The sequence below is a fragment of the Diabrotica virgifera genome, chromosome 3 (genome assembly GCF_917563875.1).
Source record: "Diabrotica virgifera virgifera chromosome 3, PGI_DIABVI_V3a".
NCBI lineage: Eukaryota > Metazoa > Arthropoda > Insecta > Coleoptera > Chrysomelidae > Diabrotica > Diabrotica virgifera.
Genome location: NC_065445.1, coordinates 92,458,907 through 92,479,122, shown reverse-complemented (window position 1 = coordinate 92,479,122; position 20,216 = coordinate 92,458,907). Strand labels below are relative to the sequence as shown.

Below are 20,216 nucleotides of genomic sequence, written 5' to 3'. Positions count from 1 at the left end.
TATATAGCTTGGTGAAATAAAAGCTTTCTTGGTATAGATTATAAATTCAGAAGCCGGTTAAAATGAAACGAATATTTTAGCAACAATTCAATTGTTAATTAACAATTTACAGTCGCAATAACAACCAAAATAATCATGAGACATTGATCAAACTTAGAAAGATTATAAAGGTGTGATGCCTATTTAATATTTTGTCGACAAAATATAAATTTTTCATTTTTTTGCATAATCTTTAAATGTTTAAAAAAATTGTTATAAACAAATTAACATTTCTTAGAAATTGTTTATTATATTCTAATTTCAAAAAATACTTAAAATGCGTATTTCATAGGTCTTGAAAATGAATGCTTTAAAAAAATTTTCCAACCATTTGCAAAAAAGTTAGGAAATAGCAAAATAAATATACGATATCTCCATTGTTTATAATTTGTTTTAATTGTTTCAAAGCTTAAAAGTGAGTCTATGGTACAATCTAATTACTCACAAAGAATGTCAAAAATTAGTGCAATGGTTATATTTTAATCCAAGATTAAAAATACTTTTTTTTTGTAATTTTTAGCGCGAAAGTAGGCTTGATACAGAGCCGGAGATAAAATGTTCACTCGAAGCGACTGACACGCTTAAACTCGCGCGAGTTGTGTATGTGGGCGGGTAGCTACGGTACTGTATTATTCTACTTTGGCGCGTGTAAATTACAAAAAAATATATTTATAATCTTTAATTAAAATATAACCATTAAGCTGATAATCGATATTGTTTTATAAATAATTAGCTTGTACTTTAAACTCACATCTACGCTTTGAAAGAATTAAAAAAAATTATTAACACCGTAGTAATCGTATGTTTATTTTGCTGTTTCATAACTTTTTTGCAAATGGTTGCAAAAAAGTTTTAAAGCATTCATTTTCAAGATATTTGAAATGCGCATTTTAGCTATTTTTTAAAATTATAATATAATAAAAAATTTCTGAGAAACGTTAATTTGTTTATAACTATTTTTTTTAACTTTTAAAGATTATGCAAAAAAATAAAAAATTTATATTTTGTCGACCAAATGTTAAATAGGCATCTCATCTTTATAAGATTTCAAAGTTTGATCAGTGTATCATAATTATTTTGGTTATTATTGCGACCGTAAATTATTAATTTACAATTGAATTGTTGCTAAAATATTCGTTTAATTTTCACCAGCTTCTGGAACTATAATCTAAACCAAGAAGGCTTTTAAGTCACCAAATTATTTAATTATTGGTAGATAATTACTTATCTAAAACTTTATTTGAAAATTAAAGATTTTGTTGGGAAAACCCGCATTTTCCGAGGAAAATTTTCGTCGGAGCAGATCGGGAAAAACACGTCTCTATGCAGAATTTAATCACGGTGAATTTTTATTTGAATGTTTTTGTTGTAAAGTTAAAATCTTCGGAGTTCTAGAGCAATAATTGAAAAAAACACGATTTTCGGGCGCCATTTTGTTTATAAAAAAAGTAGCACACTATCTGAGGACTTTGCATACCTATATTATTAATATATAGGATCTTATAGTTCGATTCCAGCAATAAAAATGCTGGTAAATAACTTTTCCCAAAAATGGCCTATTCTCCGATAATCAGCCCAGACTATATTATGTTATGTGATTTCCACATTGCATCTTTCATTTTAAAAATTAATTGCTCAGTCATTTGACAACCGATTTTTAAAAACTTTATATCGCTGGATAGGTAACTGACCGTTCTTCCAATTTACTAAAAAATATACTGGGTGTTTCAATAAAAAAGTCAACAAATTTTTTTTCAAAAATCCACCATTTTTTATTTAAAAGCGATATAAGAAATTCAATCCATTCAAACAAAATTTTTACTAAAATAAAACATTTCAGCGAAAACCGCATATTTCTATCTTGAGTCGTTTAGAAGTTATATACAGTTAAAATGGGGGGAAATATAAGTGGACACCCGGTATAGTATGTTAGGTACATAGTTTGGGAAAGATTTAGATTTTGGAAATTGACATTCCTCCCAAATGACAAAATAGACGTTTTCTATCTGTTAGTTGTTTATAACCATTATAGCTAATTTTATATTTGTTAGTTTCCTATTTAGCCCAGTAAATGAACGGGAAATAAGGCGATACCGTGTTATTTTCAGGGTCAACTCCGAATTGCACGAAAATTTGGATTTAAGTTCTACTTACTCTCCACTTTAAAGTTGAACTTGTGCCGTTGGTTGCTTTTATTTGGGGGATGACAGTCACCCCATCTCGGGGGTAAAAAAATGGCGCGTTTAAAATAAGTTTGGAAATAGATAAATTAACTAATTATTCTAAGTAACTTTTTTTTCTATATAGTTTTTTAACTGTCCATATTTTCGAGTTATTTGCGATTGAAAATGTATATTTTTCGACAAATAAAAACACGTCCTCAGATAGTTTTTCACAAATAACTTAAAAAGTAAATATTTTATCGAAAAAAATATTCTTAGTAAAAATATAGCTTATAAAAACAACGAAAAAGTATGTATTTCCAAGTGTGTAAAAAATTCAAAATTTTATAAATTTTTTTTTCTATAAAACCAATTTATTCAAAAATAAGCATAGGGTAAGAGGGTGGTAAATAGGGTGGTAAATAGGGAGAGATTTTCATGATTTTTTTACTAAAACAGCGTTTATTTTGAGCGTAACTCATTTAGTTTTGGGGCTAGAAACTTTTATATGCAGAAATATAGCATCTAATAGCAATGGTGCAAATTAACTTTGATATAATTGATACATAACTAATTTCAAGTTAAATTTTGAGGAAGTTTAGAAACAATTTAGGAGTTTTTATATATTGCTTACCTGCATGTAATTAGTTAGTACCCCATCATTAATTCGGTAGGCTATAGAAGTAGCCAGATGTGCAACTGTAACAATCGTTGACAATGCCATAGCGACGGCTCTCGAAAGCGGCAGCATTGTGTGGATAGCAATCAGTAGAGCAAAAAGAGGCAGAGGTGCATGACGTCCTGCCAATAAAAGCATCGCTGCAGTAACTCCAGCTGTTAGCACGAGCGATGAGAGAAGTGCCCAGGCTTCTGATTCCAAAACCGGTGGAAAGTGAGAAGCCAGGAGAATCAGGAATAACGCTGCGGTTAAAATTGACATCGCCGTTACAGGAAGAATGCTTTTGTGGAGGTCCTAGAATAAAAAAATGTTTCTTAGGCTTAAATAAATATCACTAACATCAGTAAAATTAACTGGACTGATGATGTCGGGAGTAAACTAAGTATACAACATCATTATATATTACTAGGAGACTGGGAGAACACCGAAGGAGGTCATATACATGGTGTAGATATAATTTTATGTAAACATATTATATAAACATTTTTTTCTACGACCGTTTAATAACAGGCTCATTATTCGCTATTTTTTTCATAGATAATAGCACCCATTACTGTACCCGTGAGTAATAGTTCATTACTCACGGGCAGAAGTTACTCACAGGTCATTACTCACGAGCTGAAATTAGATTTAAGTGGCGCATGCCATTTTTAATATTAATCGTATATAAACTGTAAATAAAATTACTTAAACTTGTTTATTTATTACAATAATTATTGTAATTTATATCAATAATTAACTTCGAAAAATTTTTAAAGGAATTTTAACTGTAAAAATGTCAGTATATTTTTGACGTTTATATATTTTTTACTAAAAATTTTGACGTTTATCATTTATTTTAGTGACAGTGACATTAGCGTAATTTGTTTGTGTTAATTGGAATTTATAACTAATATAATATTGTGTTTATTTTTCAAGTTATATTGTGTTAAATATGTTATAACACAATATATATTGTTATATTATTATATTAGGTATATATAGTTAAATGTAAATAAACATTATAACCATATGAAATACGTAATACGTCCACCGACAATAGCCATTTCCTATTTATTAGATTCACTGACACTTGGTACAAATTTATGCTTATAATTTTTCGGAAACGAATAGAACTTGGATTGACTATTTCTTGTTGTATTTCTATAATAAATAAAGCCGGACTCAAACGACTCGTGTACTTGGCGAATAATCGTCACTTGCGTATACTGGCAATGCTGTGTGAGTGGGTTACTAGCACAATTATTGTACTATTTGTCAAACACTCATAATAATAATGATAATACTACTATTAATTGTCAAAGAATTGTTCTAGTAACCCTCCCAAAAGACATAGTAAGTAACGCAAGTAACGATTATTCGCCAAGTACACGAGTCGTTTGAGTCCGGCTTAAGAATTTGGTACATGCCCCGCGCACTCTAATAAAAAACATGTAATCGTATTTATTTTCCTTCCATTTTGTCAGAGGCGCTGATGTCGGCATTGTGATTGGTGGAACATGACTTTTGACAAATCCTCCGCTATCTGTGAATCTGTGTTCAGTGTTCGTGTTCGTTCGTTCGTTGTCGTTCAGTTATTTTATATGGTCGGTTATGTGATGTGTTTGTGTCACCATAAAAAGCTGATATTCAGCCGTGTTTTTTGATATTTTGTAATCGAGTACCTTTTTAAAGGTAAGTTTTTCTGATTGTAAGGTAGAGATTTTCTGATTGTAGGTACTGTTTATCCAACAGTTTTAAAATACACACATTTCGCGTTTTGTTGTTAGGTCTAAGGGCTCCGTTCAGCTGTTGTGTGCAGACGGTGGAAAAGTTCAACAAGTAAACATTTATTTAATCCAAATTAAATACTCATATTTCTATGTAAAATGTCACATTATTTTCTAAATAAATTAGTAAGAAAAAAAAGTTGTTTGTGTTTTACCTTTATTGTCCACTTGAATAAAATATTAAATATTGGAAGTACCGTATGGAGGCTATGTTCCTAGCATGGAGGCTAGATTATGCCACCCTTCCTATCCAATCAACAACAAGAACGTTTAAAATTTCACACCTATCATGTCGAAGCTACAGACCACTTATGTGGAGGCCAGATTTGTAGTATCCTTCCATTTAACCAGGTGCTGAGATGGCGCTGAAATACGTGACATGTTTTTTAAAGAGTAAGATCGCATTCTACCAAATCACACAACACTTTTTTCTATGATTTGGTAATTAATAGTAGGCAACCAATTATTCAGCCACGTACTAGGGGTAAATAGCATTTAGGTATTTTTGTAAATTATTATAATTTAAATCCCGAGCAGTTGACGATTATATTTCTGGAACTCGGAGGTAAACTACACTATGTCGACATGGCGTTGTTTTGTTTTTATTCTTTTAACTCACTCAGCTCTCCAAGAGCTTTCTAGAGGTATACTACACTTGGTACTAATGACCACGAAAACGAAATTACCAAAAAAATAGAACACTATGTTCAAATAATTTGAGAGGTAAAAAGCGCCATGTATACTTGGGTGTTTTTACCTCACAGTTACTAACTGAGTGTTGATCGCAAACAACACTATGTTGACTTAGTGCACTGAGCACCTAGCGGCAAACGGGTCGTGTCACATAGGCAACTATTCTTCTGAACAGAAATAAATCTCTTTGTTTTTATCTATTTTTTTTCTATAGTTACCTAGTTGTTTTTATAAAAATCATGGTTATTAATACATTGTAATAAACAAGCAAAAAATATTGTGTACCTTCTCTTAAAAATTGGTGTTTCTATTTCGAATGGTATTATTCTAATCTATTATATATAAAAGAAAGTCGAGGTTATGTTAGTTACACCATTTATAACTCGAGAACGACTGAACAGATTTTTATGAAATTTTACATGTATATTCTAGCGGACTGGGAGTAGGATAATATGGAGTTTCATACCCGTATGTCATAAGGGGGGTTGCCCCCCCTGATATATTTTTTTAATTTTTGGAAAAACCGTTTTTTATTATTTTTATGAGATGTAGAAGCAAAAGATACATAAAATCCTAAATTTTCAATTTTCTATCTCAGACCGTTATTTTTTAATAGCCATTTAAATATTTTACATCTATATAATATACAGGATGTCCCGAAAAGATTGGTCATAAATTATACCACACATTTTGGGGTCAAAAATAGTTCGATTGAACCTAACTTACCTTAGTACAAATGTGCTCGCAAAAAAAGTTACAGCCCTTTGAAGTTACAAAATGAAAATCGATTTTTTTCAATATATCGAAAACTATTAGAGATTTTTTATTGAAAATGGAAATGTATCATTCTTATGGCAGGAACATCTTAAAACAAAATTATAGTGAAATTTGTCCACCCCATAAAAAAATTATGGGGATTTTGTTCCCTTAAACCCCCCCAAACTTTTGTGTACGTTCCAATTAATTCATTATTGTGGTACCATTAGTTAAACACAACGTTTTTAAAACTTTTTTGCCTCTTAGTATTTTTTTGCCAATGCAGTTTTTATCGCGATGTGGCTTCTTTTTCAATATATTTACGTAAAATTTTTATGGGGGTTTTGTTCCTTTAAACCCCCCAAATGTTTGTGTACGTTCCAATTAAACTATTATTGTGGCACCATTAATTAAACACATTGTTTTTAAAACTTTTTCCTCTTAGTCTTTTTTTCATAAGTCACCTTTTATCGAGATGTAGCTTCTTTTTCAAAATATATCTAAAAATGTAAATTATAAATAAATTTTCAGATTATTAACAGGTCTCTATAATCGTACTTAACCATATACAAATATGTGGTGGATTTCGACAAATATTCAAAATATCTCAATAAACACTGACTTATCGAAAAAGTATTAAGAGGCAAAAAAGTTTTAGAAACATTGTCTTTAACTAATGGTGCCACAATAATAATTTAATTGGAACGTACACAAAAGTTTGGGGGGGTTTAAGGGAACGAAATCCCCATAAAACTTTTATGGGGTGCACAAATTTCACTTTAATTTTTTTTTAAGATTCTGCTACCATAAAAATGCGACATGTCCATTTTCAATAAAAAATCTCTGGAAGTTTTCGATATATGAAAAAAAATCCATTTTCATTTTATAACTTCAAAGGGCTGTAACTTTTTTTGTGTGCACTATTGTATATAGGTAAGTGATGTTCAACCAACCTATTTTTGACCCCAGAATCTGTGGTATAATTTATGACCAATCTTTTCGGGACACCCTGTATAAAAGAAAGTCGAGGTTATGTTAGTTACACCATTTATAACTCGAGAACGACTGAACAGATTTTTATGAAATTTTACATGTATATTCTAGCCTAGCGGACTGGGAATAGGATAATATGGAGTTTCATACCCGTACGTCATAAGGGGGCTGCCCCCCTGATATATTTTTTTAATTTTTGGAAAAACCGTTTTTTACTATTTTTATGAGATGTAGAAGCAAAAGATACATACAATCCTAAATTTTCAATTTTCTATCTCAGACCGTTATTTTTTAATAGCCATTTAAATATTTTACATCTATATAGTATGTATATAAAAGAAAGTCGAGGTTATGTTAGTTACACCATTTATAACTCGAGAACGACTGAACAGATTATTATGAAATTTTACATGTATATTCTAGCCTAGCGGACTGGGAATAGGATAATATGGAGTTTCATACCCGTACGTCATAAGGGGGGTTGCCCCCCTGATATATTTTTTTAATTTTTGGAAAAACCGTTTTTTACTATTTTTATGAGATGTAGAAGCAAAAGATACATACAATCGTAAATTTTCAATTTTCTATCTCAGGCCGTTATTTTTTAATAGCCATTTAAATATTTTACATCTATATAAAAATTCTCCGGTCGCAGTGTTTGTTACCATACTCCTCCGAAACGACTTGACCCATTTTTATGAAATTTTACAGGTATATTGGACTGGACTGGGAGTAGGTTGCTGTCTATATTTCATACCCGTACGTCATTAGGGGGTTGCCCACGACGCCGTAACTCTCACAATAATGACGTGAAAAATATGAAATTAAGTAGGTAGCCTCCTTGCTATTCCGAGCAAAACCGTACTAAAATTTTTTCTCTAGCACAATCGGTGTCCGAAATACAATATCTCAAGCCGTAGCAATGTTCTGAGGACAGAAGAAGAACGAGCGACAAATTTCATAGAAGAGAAGTGGAACAGTTTAACTTTGGGACTCAAATTGGGCAAAATATGAATATTTTAATCTTGCGAAATTTTCAAAAAATATTTCTAAACGGAACCGTAAGCAGGAGAAAAATTCTGAGCACACGAAAAGAACAAGCAGCAAATTATAAAATTTTATTTAATTTTAATTCATTTTGTTTAATTTTATTTAATTTTATTTAATTTAAGTATTTTATTTATTTTCGTTTATTTTATTTTATTTCATTTTATTAAATTTTATTTATTTTTATTAGACTATATTTTCTTTTATTTAATTTTATTATTATTTTTTAATTAAATTATTATTTTTATTTATTATTTTTTAGCTCTATTTAATTGTATTTAAGTTAATATTATTTTATTTATTTGTATTTAATTTTATTCAGTTTTAATTATTTTTATCTACGTTTATTCAATTTCATTTAATTTTAATTTACTTCATTTACTTTTTTATTTAATTTTAATTGAATTTAATTTTATTTAATCATCACCTATAGACTTGGAATCTCCCCGAACCCAATCATAAATAGAGGGTTGTTTTGAATGTAGATATAATAAAGCTGTTATATTCATTATAAGATAAACAAATTTAAGATAGTAACTGTTGCACTACAAACTTTATTTTGTTACTTCTAACTAAACTTTATTATTTCAAACATCATGTGTAATTAATTAAAAATAATAATAAAACCTCATTCACATCGAGCATTTTTGTTTATTAATTACGAATTCCTTCTGTTTATTTTAAGTTTATTGTATACAAAAGTTTGTTTTTATCTATTGAGGCAGAACGAAGTCTGCCGGGTAAGCTAGTTATACATATAGTTTCAAAAGTTATGCATCACTTAAAATTATGCTAAATTTAAAAAAAATATGTAAAAGAAACAGAAATAACAACAAGTATTATTAAATATTATTATTTTGTTGAGCCACAATATGTCAGCAACAAATTGCCAACATTGTTGTTATTTCTCTTTTCTTTCAAGAGTCAATAAATACATATTGGTTCATTAATAGTAATGTTCTATTTGTGATAAAATATATAAAATTAAATGGACAACCAAACAATATACCTTGTGTCTGGTACATACATAAAACCTATTTAGTATTACAATGGTATTACCTCATAATAACGATTTTTTTAATCTTTTATAGTGCGTCTAATAATTTGGCCAGAGACTGTATACTACGGAAAAAACAGAATCTGTTCAGATTGTTATCAAATGTTAGCGTTTAGTGAAGCGTTTTAGAGAATTCTTCAACTTACGTTTATTTTTTTATAATACAGCTTCATAATTTTACAACACTATATTTTTCGGCAAGCTTTTGTAAATTCAAACCAGACTTTTCACTTTCTCAGCTATTATAATATTTTTATTATGTTTCTTAGCCACAAAAGTTTCTTATTTTACGACATCCTTTCTTCGTGTTCGCCGACACCAACCCTTATGCAGGTTATTTTTATTCTCATTTTAGATAAATACGAAGTAATAAAATAGTATTGGGTATTTCGCAATACTGGGTATTATCAACAAGTACCCATACAAAAATATTTTGGCCGATAGTAACTGGTAAATTTCTATAAAATGGGTTTTAAAAATAATGAGAATATTTGGCCGCGTCCGTATTATATGAATGGCCGTTAGTACAGGTTGCCGATTTTGACAGGTGGCCGTTAACACAGGTTTTAATATAATAACATTTAACTAAAATAAAAATTTGTTTCATGAGAAGTACCCAATAAATATTTTATAAGTTTAGATCAAACCTATCAGAGGTAAACTGCACTATGTCACTGTAAATTACCATTAATTACAGTAATTAGGGCAAATTTTAACATTTCATTAGTTGTATTGTACAAACTAGTTAAATGTTATGATTAAAATACGATCGCATTGTCTTTCAGAGTGAAAGATACCTAATTATGGGATATATAAAATTTTTAAAACATTCAGAGGTAAACTGCACTATGTCACTGTAAATTACCATTAATTACAGTAATTAGGGCAAATTGTACCGTTTTATTAGTTGGATTGTATAAACTAGTTATGTTATAATTAAAATATGATCACATTGTCTTTCAGAGCGAAAGATACCTAATTATGGGAAATATAAGATTTTTAAAATATTCAAACGGCCCTACTGAAAAGTTGCTTAAAATGACATAGTGTAGTTTACCTCCGAGGTGCAGATTTTATACTAATTAAAATAAAAAAAGTCGTAGAAAAACTATAGTATTCTACTCGCATGTAATGGCTATTACTCACTCTGATGAATTATGACACTCGCCTACGGTTCGTGTCGCAAACTTCATCATCGTGAGTAATATCCATCATTACATGCTCGTTCGTTGAATAATATACTATATATAAACAACACATAACAACTTTCTACTTATAGTCCAAGGAAATAAGGATTTTCTCGGGACACTCAAAGATCCAGATAGCTGATCACTTTTTTAGTTAATGTAGACCTAAAGGAAGAAAACCTACCTGTTTCCTGCCTAGAGTTCGCGCCCGTTTCTTAATTACATTACAATTTAGTGCAAAAATCGCGATTTTTTGCACCCCAAGTTAATTTGTTGCTACGCAAACTGCAAAATCGTTAAAATCGTTATTTGTTAATAACTTTTATTAAAACTACCTTAGAACTTTAGTGTTTTACTCAAAGTTGGGTATTGGGTACTTAACAAACTCTCAAAATTGAAGACCGAACCATTAATTAGTTTAAGAGTTATTCTATTTGTTTATCCCAGAGACCTTTATTTTGCGATAACATAAGACAGAAAATAATGAAGATAGGGTAATTTTAAATATGCCAAATAAAAGAAGAAGAGTGATAGTATCAAAATGTATGAAAAAAAGATAAAAACATTAATTAGTACATAATATAGTCAAAAATTCTAATGCCAAATTTTTGAAATTTTGTAGTTTATAAATATTTAGAGTAACTTTTAAAATGTTGTCCGTAGAAACACTCTTTTCATATAATCGAAAAGCTAGTATCTTAACACGAATTTTCAAATAAAAAAATTTATCCTTGGTTCATTTGGGACAAAGTTAGCCATGTGTTTTTTTAATTTACATCTAATTTGTTTATAATAATTAAGGAATCTCATTAATGCCATTTTAAAGAATAGGAGTTGTATTTTTTCTTAAAAAATTTGCACAAACATTGTACCTTCACAGCACCCTCTACAATTTTTCAAAAATGTAGATCAAACGATTACTAGGGGGAACCTACGAGTTAAAATACAGAAAAAGCAATTTCAAGCTCATACAAGTTTCTTTATCTCCGAATCAACTCAATGGATTTTGATCTTTCTTTTTTTAATGTTTATGTAATTTGTACGTACATTACAAATATGCAATTTGTTTATAAATTTATTAATTAATAAACAGTCTAATTTGTTTACAATCCTTGCAAAATATGTTTTTTTTACAAAAATCTATTTTTTATTCATAGTATCCTTAATAATCATAGAAAAAGTTAAATACAATTTAATAAATAAATTGTTTTTATTAGATAATAATTTATTGAAGATAATTTATTTATTAAAATATACCTTAACTTTTTCTATGATTAATAATAATAGTATGATTAAAATCATGGATTTTTGGGAAGAAATTATTTTTTCAAAAATTGTTTAAACAAATTAGACTGTTTATTAATTAATAAATATCTAGACAAATTGCAATTTGTAATATAAAGAAACATTACATACAAATTAAAAATAAAACAAACTTCACTTATATTACCACGACTAGTCACCAATTGAACTACATTTTTAAAAAATTGTGTAAAATACCAGCTTTTTTATTATCTAGAAGGATTTTTTCTACGGACGATATTTTTAAAGATATTCTAAATGTTTATAAACTACAAAATTTCAAAAATTTTGCATTTGGATTTTTGACTATATTACATAATTTTTTATCTTTTTTTAGTACATTTTGATAGCATCAGTTTTCTACTTTCATGTTACATACGCAGAGTTGCCCTATCTTCATTATTTTCTCTCTTATGTTATTGCAAAATAAAGGTCTTTGGGATAAACAAATAGAATAACTCTTAAACTAATTAATGGATCGGTCTCAAATTTTGAGGGTTTGTTAAGTACCCCAATACCCAACTTTGGGTGAAACACTAAACTTGTAAGGAAGTTTTAGTAAAAGTTATTAACAAATAACGATTTTCACTTATTTTGCAGTTTGAGTAGCAACAAATTAACTTTTTAACTTTCAAAAATCGGTATTTTGAAGGCTTTTCAATGTTCTAAAAAATTAATGTTGTTCTGAAGCTATTTCCTTGTGGCATTTTTATGATTAATTATTTATATGGGAAATAAGCCACAATTAAAATGAAAAAAATGAAAAAAATGAAAAAAATTGACAGTTGTCAATCTATCAAATAGGCATTTAAATGCAACGGAAAATTTGGTATTGTCAAAAGGTTTAAACTATGCTGTTACTCATCCATCTATTCCAAAATTAGACATAATCAGCTCAGTGGAGAAAATATCCCAGTGTCTACCAACTCATGAAAAAGAACAATATAGGGTACTATGTAAACTTGAATTGGAAAAGTCTAATCAAATTGAACAGAACATCAGCAAAGAGGAAATGAAGGCTTTAAAAACTTTAAGAAATGATGACTCCATAACAATCCTACCAGCGGATAAAGGCAATGCAACTGTAATAATGAATAAAATACAATATGAGGACAAAATTACAGATCTAATTACAAATGGACCTTATAGCAAATTAACGAAGGATCCAACGAAGACACTGGAAAACAAAATATATAGAGCTTTATTCAAATTTAAAAATGATCTAACATACTATCAAAGAAAATTAATGACACCTCACTACAGTAAGACACCACATTTTTATGGAGTGCCGAAAATTCATAAAGCGAACATACCACTTAGACCCATTTGTAGTACCATCAATTCTCCTTGTAGTGAACTATCAAAATTCTTATTAAACATTCTAAAACCATTTGCTAATAATGATGACACTTTTATAAAAAATACAAAACATTTTTTAAACAAATTATCAACTATTGAATTTAATCCAAATAATATTTTAGTAAGTTTTGACATAAACAGTTTATTTACAAATGTACCATTAGATAAAACTTTAAACATAATCAAAACGAAATTAGAGAATGATAATACATTGGCAACTAGGACAAGACTAAATGTATCAGCTATAATGGAGCTATTGACATTATGTACCCATAATACCTATTTTCAACTAAACAATGAATTCTATAAACAAAATTTTGGTCTAGCAATGGGCTCTTCTTTATCTCCATTATTGGCTAATATATTTATGGAGGATTTCGAAACTAATATTATTTCTAAACAAAATTTAAAACCCACAGTATGGTGGAGATATGTAGATGATGTGTTTTCAATATGGCCTCATGGATCAGAATTGTTGGATACATTCCTGAATATTATAAACGATCAAGAAGAGACAATAAAATTTACAATGGAAAAGGAATACAATAACAGCCTACTTTCCTCGATGTTTTGATCTCAAAGAAGGATATTGGATATGAGACTCAAGTGTATAGAAAACCAACACACACCAACAGATATCTCAATTACAAGTCAAATCACAACATCAACGTTAAAAAGGGAATCATTAAATCCTTATATGATAGAGCCAAAATTACTTGTTCTAACGAAAATTCCTTTTTAGCAGAAAAACAATTGTTAACATCTGTTTTATTAAAAAATGATTATCCTTTATCGTTTATAAATAAGGAATTGTCAAGATTGGATCGAATGGAACAGAACAACTTAGAACGGGATCCTACAACATTCACCAGAAATAATACGAGGAAAATATCAATACCATATATAAAAGGACTATCCGAGAAACTTAAAACAATAGGAAATAAATTCAACATTTCAACAACATTCAAAACAACAAACACATTGAGATCTATTCTATCTAAAACTAAACCTAACAATGATCAAGAAAGAACAAAAAATTGCATTTATAAAATACCTTGTGAATGCGAACAATTTTATTTAGGTGAGACATCAAGACCATTAGACGTTAGAATAAGTGAACATCAATCTTATATTAAAAATAGAGAATTTGAGAGATCTCAAATATGTCAACACGCATGGGATAATGAACATAGAGTTCAGTGGAGAGATTCAAGTATAGTCCTGAAAGAATCAGATAGTAAAAAGAGAAAAATCAAAGAAGCGGCTCTAATTATGCTAAATGAAACCAATTGTGTCGCAAATTCCTCGGTAGAATGCAGTAGGATGTGGTTACCCATACTGAAAGAGGAAGTCAATAGAAAGAAAATACCAAGATTAGTAAGTCAATAATATCGAGCTAGTACATATTTTATATTTTAGTATTACTTATATATCTAGTATTATTAATAATATTTATAATTTAAACATGTTACAAGTCAGAATTTGGTATTATTTTTTGAGAGTAAATTAATGTAAGACCAAATACTTACGATGTCGGGATAGTATCACAGGGTTTTTCCTGGTTTTCCCTTGTGATTTACTATGAAGTCTCTAACGCGAGAATTTTACTGTCGTTGCATTTGGTTGTCTTTTTAAAGACATATCACATGCTATAATTTTTTATGACGGATATTCTTGAGTTGGGGTTAATTTCATGTAATCGAATGAACTATCTTTCAGTAAGTCGTCCCAGGAACGCAACTCATAAAATATTGGCAATATCATTTTAAAGTCTTCTACGTTAAAATGTATAATATATGTCTGAATTGCCAGTATAAATGAGTGAGATTAAATAAATTATTAGAAGAATTTTTTTTGCTTAGCAACAACACTTTAGTTTATTTTAGTAATATTTTGTATTTTGACAACGGCACCCGATTTGGGCGTCGAAACGTTAATAAAATTATTTTTTTCATTTTAATTGTGGCTTATTTCCCATATAAATAATTAATCATAAAAATGCCACAAGGAAATAGCTTCAGAACAACATTAAGAAACCGGTATGGGCCTATCGTGTGTCAAAATTTTAGGAAATTGGAAACCTTCTACGAGAAACTGGCACATTGTCAAAATTCAATAAAATTTTTAAGAAGATGTAGAAATAACAACATAATACCAAAGGGCTTGAGGTTACGGCCAGCATACTCAAGCAGAAGACTCCAAAATATTCTACATAGAGCCAGTTTGTCGATGATCCGGGAAAGGTTGCAATTTCACAGGTCAAATTTATTTTTTATCGAACAAGACATCGTAAGTATTGAAGATTTACTTTTCGGAATGATATCAAATTCTGATTTTGATCGAATTATTTTTAGTTTACATATAATTTATGAAAATTCATATCAGAAACAAAGAAATATACATTTAAATAAATTTAATAATCTTTTAGAACAAAATAGTTTACATACTTTTGATAACCTAAATAGAAATAATGACATATTAACGACAGTTGTCAATCTATCAAATAGGCATTTAAATGCAACGGAAAATTTGGTATTGTCAAAAGGTTTAAACTATGCTGTTACTCATCCATCTATTCCAAAATTAGACATAATCAGCTCAGTGGAGAAAATATCCCAGTGTCTACCAACTCATGAAAAAGAACAATATAGGGTACTATGTAAACTTGAATTGGAAAAGTCTAATCAAATTGAACAGAACATCAGCAAAGAGGAAATGAAGGCTTTAAAAACTTTAAGAAATGATGACTCCATAACAATCCTACCAGCGGATAAAGGCAATGCAACTGTAATAATGAATAAAATACAATATGAGGACAAAATTACAGATCTAATTACAAATGGACCTTATAGCAAATTAACGAAGGATCCAACGAAGACACTGGAAAACAAAATATATAGAGCTTTATTCAAATTTAAAAATGATCTAACATACTATCAAAGAAAATTAATGACACCTCACTACAGTAAGACACCACATTTTTATGGAGTGCCGAAAATTCATAAAGCGAACATACCACTTAGACCCATTTGTAGTACCATCAATTCTCCTTGTAGTGAACTATCAAAATTCTTATTAAACATTCTAAAACCATTTGCTAATAATGATGACACTTTTATAAAAAATACAAAACATTTTTTAAACAAATTATAAACTATTGAATTTAATCCAAATAATATTTTAGTAAGTTTTGACATAAACAGTTTATTTACAAATGTACCATTAGATAAAACTTTAAACATAATCAAAACGAAATTAGAGAATGATAATACATTGGCAACTAGGACAAGACTAAATGTATCAGCTATAATGGAACTATTGACATTATGTACCCATAATACCTATTTTCAACTAAACAATGAATTCTATAAACAAAATTTTGGTCTAGCAATGGGCTCTTCTTTATCTCCATTATTGGCTAATATATTTATGGAGGATTTCGAAACTAATATTATTTCTAAACAAAATTTAAAACCCACAGTATGGTGGAGATATGTAGATGATGTGTTTTCAATATGGCCTCATGGATCAGAATTGTTGGATACATTCCTGAATATTATAAACGATCAAGAAGAGACAATAAAATTTACAATGGAAAAGGAATACAATAACAGCCTACTTTCCTCGATGTTTTGATCTCAAAGAAGGATATTGGATATGAGACTCAAGTGTATAGAAAACCAACACACACCAACAGATATCTCAATTACAAGTCAAATCACAACATCAACGTTAAAAAGGGAATCATTAAATCCTTATATGATAGAGCCAAAATTACTTGTTCTAACGAAAATTCCTTTTTAGCAGAAAAACAATTGTTAACATCTGTTTTATTAAAAAATGATTATCCTTTATCGTTTATAAATAAGGAATTGTCAAGATTGGATCGAATGGAACAGAACAACTTAGAACGGGATCCTACAACATTCACCAGAAATAATACGAGGAAAATATCAATACCATATATAAAAGGACTATCCGAGAAACTTAAAACAATAGGAAATAAATTCAACATTTCAACAACATTCAAAACAACAAACACATTGAGATCTATTCTATCTAAAACTAAACCTAACAATGATCAAGAAAGAACAAAAAATTGCATTTATAAAATACCTTGTGAATGCGAACAATTTTATTTAGGTGAGACATCAAGACCATTAGACGTTAGAATAAGTGAACATCAATCTTATATTAAAAATAGAGAATTTGAGAGATCTGAAATATGTCAACACGCATGGGATAATGAACATAGAGTTCAGTGGAGAGATTCAAGTATAGTCCTGAAAGAATCAGATAGTAAAAAGAGAAAAATCAAAGAAGCGGCTCTAATTATGCTAAATGAAACCAATTGTGTCGCAAATATTTTATATTTTAGTATTACTTATATATCTAGTATTATTAATAATATTTATAATTTAAACATGTTACAAGTCAGAATTTGGTATTATTTTTTGAGAGTAAATTAATGTAAGACCAAATACTTACGATGTCGGGATAGTATCACAGGGTTTTTCCTGGTTTTCCCTTGTGATTTACTATGAAGTCTCTAACGCGAGAATTTTACTGTCGTTGCATTTGGTTGTCTTTTTAAAGACATATCACATGCTATAATTTTTTATGACGGATATTCTTGAGTTGGGGTTAATTTCATGTAATCGAATGAACTATCTTTCAGTAAGTCGTCCCAGGAACGCAACTCATAAAATATTGGCAATATCATTTTAAAGTCTTCTACTTTAAAATGTATAATATATGTCTGAATTGCCAGTATAAATGAGTGAGATTAAATAAATTATTAGAAGAATTTTTTTTGCTTAGCAACAACACTTTAGTTTATTTTAGTAATATTTTGTATTTTGACAACGGCACCCGATTTGGGCGTCGAAACGTTAATAAAATTATTTTTTTCATTTTAATTGTGGCTTATTTCCCATATAAATAATTAATTCTAAAAAATTAAATTTTGTAATTTTATGTCAACCATTTAGCTTTTGAATGGGGTGCAAAAAATCGAAAAAATCGCGATTTTTGCACTAAATTGTTAATAATAAAACGGACGCGAACTCTAGGCAGGAAACAGGTAAGTTTTCATCCTATAGGTATACAATAACTAAAAAAGTAGTCAGCTACCTGGATCTTTGAGTGTCCCGAACATGGTCTATTTCTAGCTTATTTCCCTGGGAAATTCTTAAACAAACGATTTCTACCTGTCAAAAAAAAACGATTTCTACGTGTTAAAAAATTATTCCATTTTCATTATTCTCTTTTACATCATCATTGTTAAAACAAGTAAAAAATTTCGTATCGGCATTAAGTATCTAACTTTCATCATTAATTTAAATGAGTTATTTTTCTTTCTTTTAAATGTTGAAATATTTGTCACCTTATTTTTAAAATGCTAAGAGAAATTGGTGTAAATATATAATTCAACTCGCAGCCTACTAACTCTACCAATCTGTCACAAACATGCAGTTCTCAGAAAAAGGTGAAGAATCTCATAGTTGCGTAACTTAGGGAATAGTACGGATGGCCATAAATCAAAATGTTCAGATCGGCCTCATTAAAGATTAGAATAAATATAATTATTGCCAATCTCCATCGCTGAGTTGACATACCTACGAAGAAAAAGATTATGAATTATGGTGCTAACTGAGATAATTTCAATGAATTGTATTATATTTTGTTAAGTTTAATAATTTTTAAATTATCAACTATTTTTACGAAGAATAATGACACAAATTAAAGTATGCTTAACGATTAAGAAATAAAAAAGACCATAAAGTATCATTTCACTAAAACACAGGGTGTTTCATTTAAGAAAACTCAGAAAATACTCATTCCAAGTTTCGACAAAACCTGTAGGTACAATAAAATTAAACAATTTGCTATGTTATTAATGTTTAACGAGAGTATACCATATTAAAACTAATAGCTTGAAGATAAATAGATTTTTCGATACCAAATCACTTCAATTCTACAGGGTCTGAATATTGCTACGAAATTAATAAAAAACGCAATATCTTTTAGACTACCTCGTATTACATTACAAAACCTTATATTTTAAGAAAGAAAATATCGAGGAGAATCCAAAAAATGTAAAAATATCGTGACCAGACATCTTGTAACGCGACAGTTCGTAACCAGACAACTGGTAACGGACAATTCGTAACAGCGACTGTTCGTAACGGCGACAGTTCGTAGTTATACAAATTCGTAACGGACAATTCGTAACGTCCAAATTGAATTATTCTGTTTATTTTTGTTAACGTGGAAACTAACTGTTATTACAGTTATAATTAAAATTATGTTTAGTAATTTAACGAAACAGTACCGGGATAAACATGTTTAACACATTTTATGTTTCGTGTTTCAGAATATATATATTAATAGTTATTTATGTATTAAGAGCGAAAAGTGATACATTATTGCTTGAGAGTAAGAGTTACCGCTAGACACGTAGCGTAGAGAGGTAATTACTCGAAAGCAATAATGTCGCTTTGCGCTTGTAATACATACAACATTTTTTCTACAATCACTTAATAAAATGAAACTATTTTTAAATCATTAACTTTATTTTAACTCTTTTATATCTGTCATTATAATGTCATAACATTAACTATTATATCTTTCAGTTTGAATGTTCATTGTGTTTATATTGTATAGTTGTACGGTTGCTACGGACGACGAGCATAAAATCAAACTTTACGCGCTAGACCGATAAAGTGACGGTACTCAGTAAAGGTCAACTTTTCGTTGCCATGGACAAGCGAAAAAGTCTTCTTTATCAAGTGATTGTAGAAAAAGTCTTTAAACACAAACAAATATTTAAATACATACAAACTTTAAACAATATTTTTAAAAGTTTATCCCTCTTATTGTTCCGTAAATTTGCATATACCTATACAAAGGAATAATAAAGTAATTCGTGAAATATTTAAGCTAACATCCGTCTTAAGACATTCCCAATTTTCTAATAAACATTTTTTAAAGGAAAGATTATAATTACCTGTTATTATAATAAACCTTGTGATTGCTTATAGCGTTGGGTATTCAATTAACGGTTATAGTTGATACGAGGGATTACTTTAAAACTTGGATTAAATACTTCTCTTATATTCTGAAACACGAAATATGAAATGCGTTAAAAATGTTTATCCTGATACTGATTCG

General features: G+C 29.1%; 1 protein-coding gene across 2 annotated transcripts in view; it reads right to left on the bottom strand.

The window, feature by feature from the left end:
- LOC126881922 (adenylate cyclase type 2-like) overlaps window positions 1-20,216 on the bottom strand; it is an 860,562-nt gene that overhangs the window by 777,629 nt on the left and 62,717 nt on the right. For both annotated transcript variants that reach the window (XM_050646657.1, XM_050646658.1), the window contains exon 2: window positions 2,836-3,174. In XM_050646657.1, the coding sequence (XP_050502614.1) occupies window positions 2,836-3,174 (339 nt within the window). The remainder of the gene's footprint in view (window positions 1-2,835; window positions 3,175-20,216) is intronic.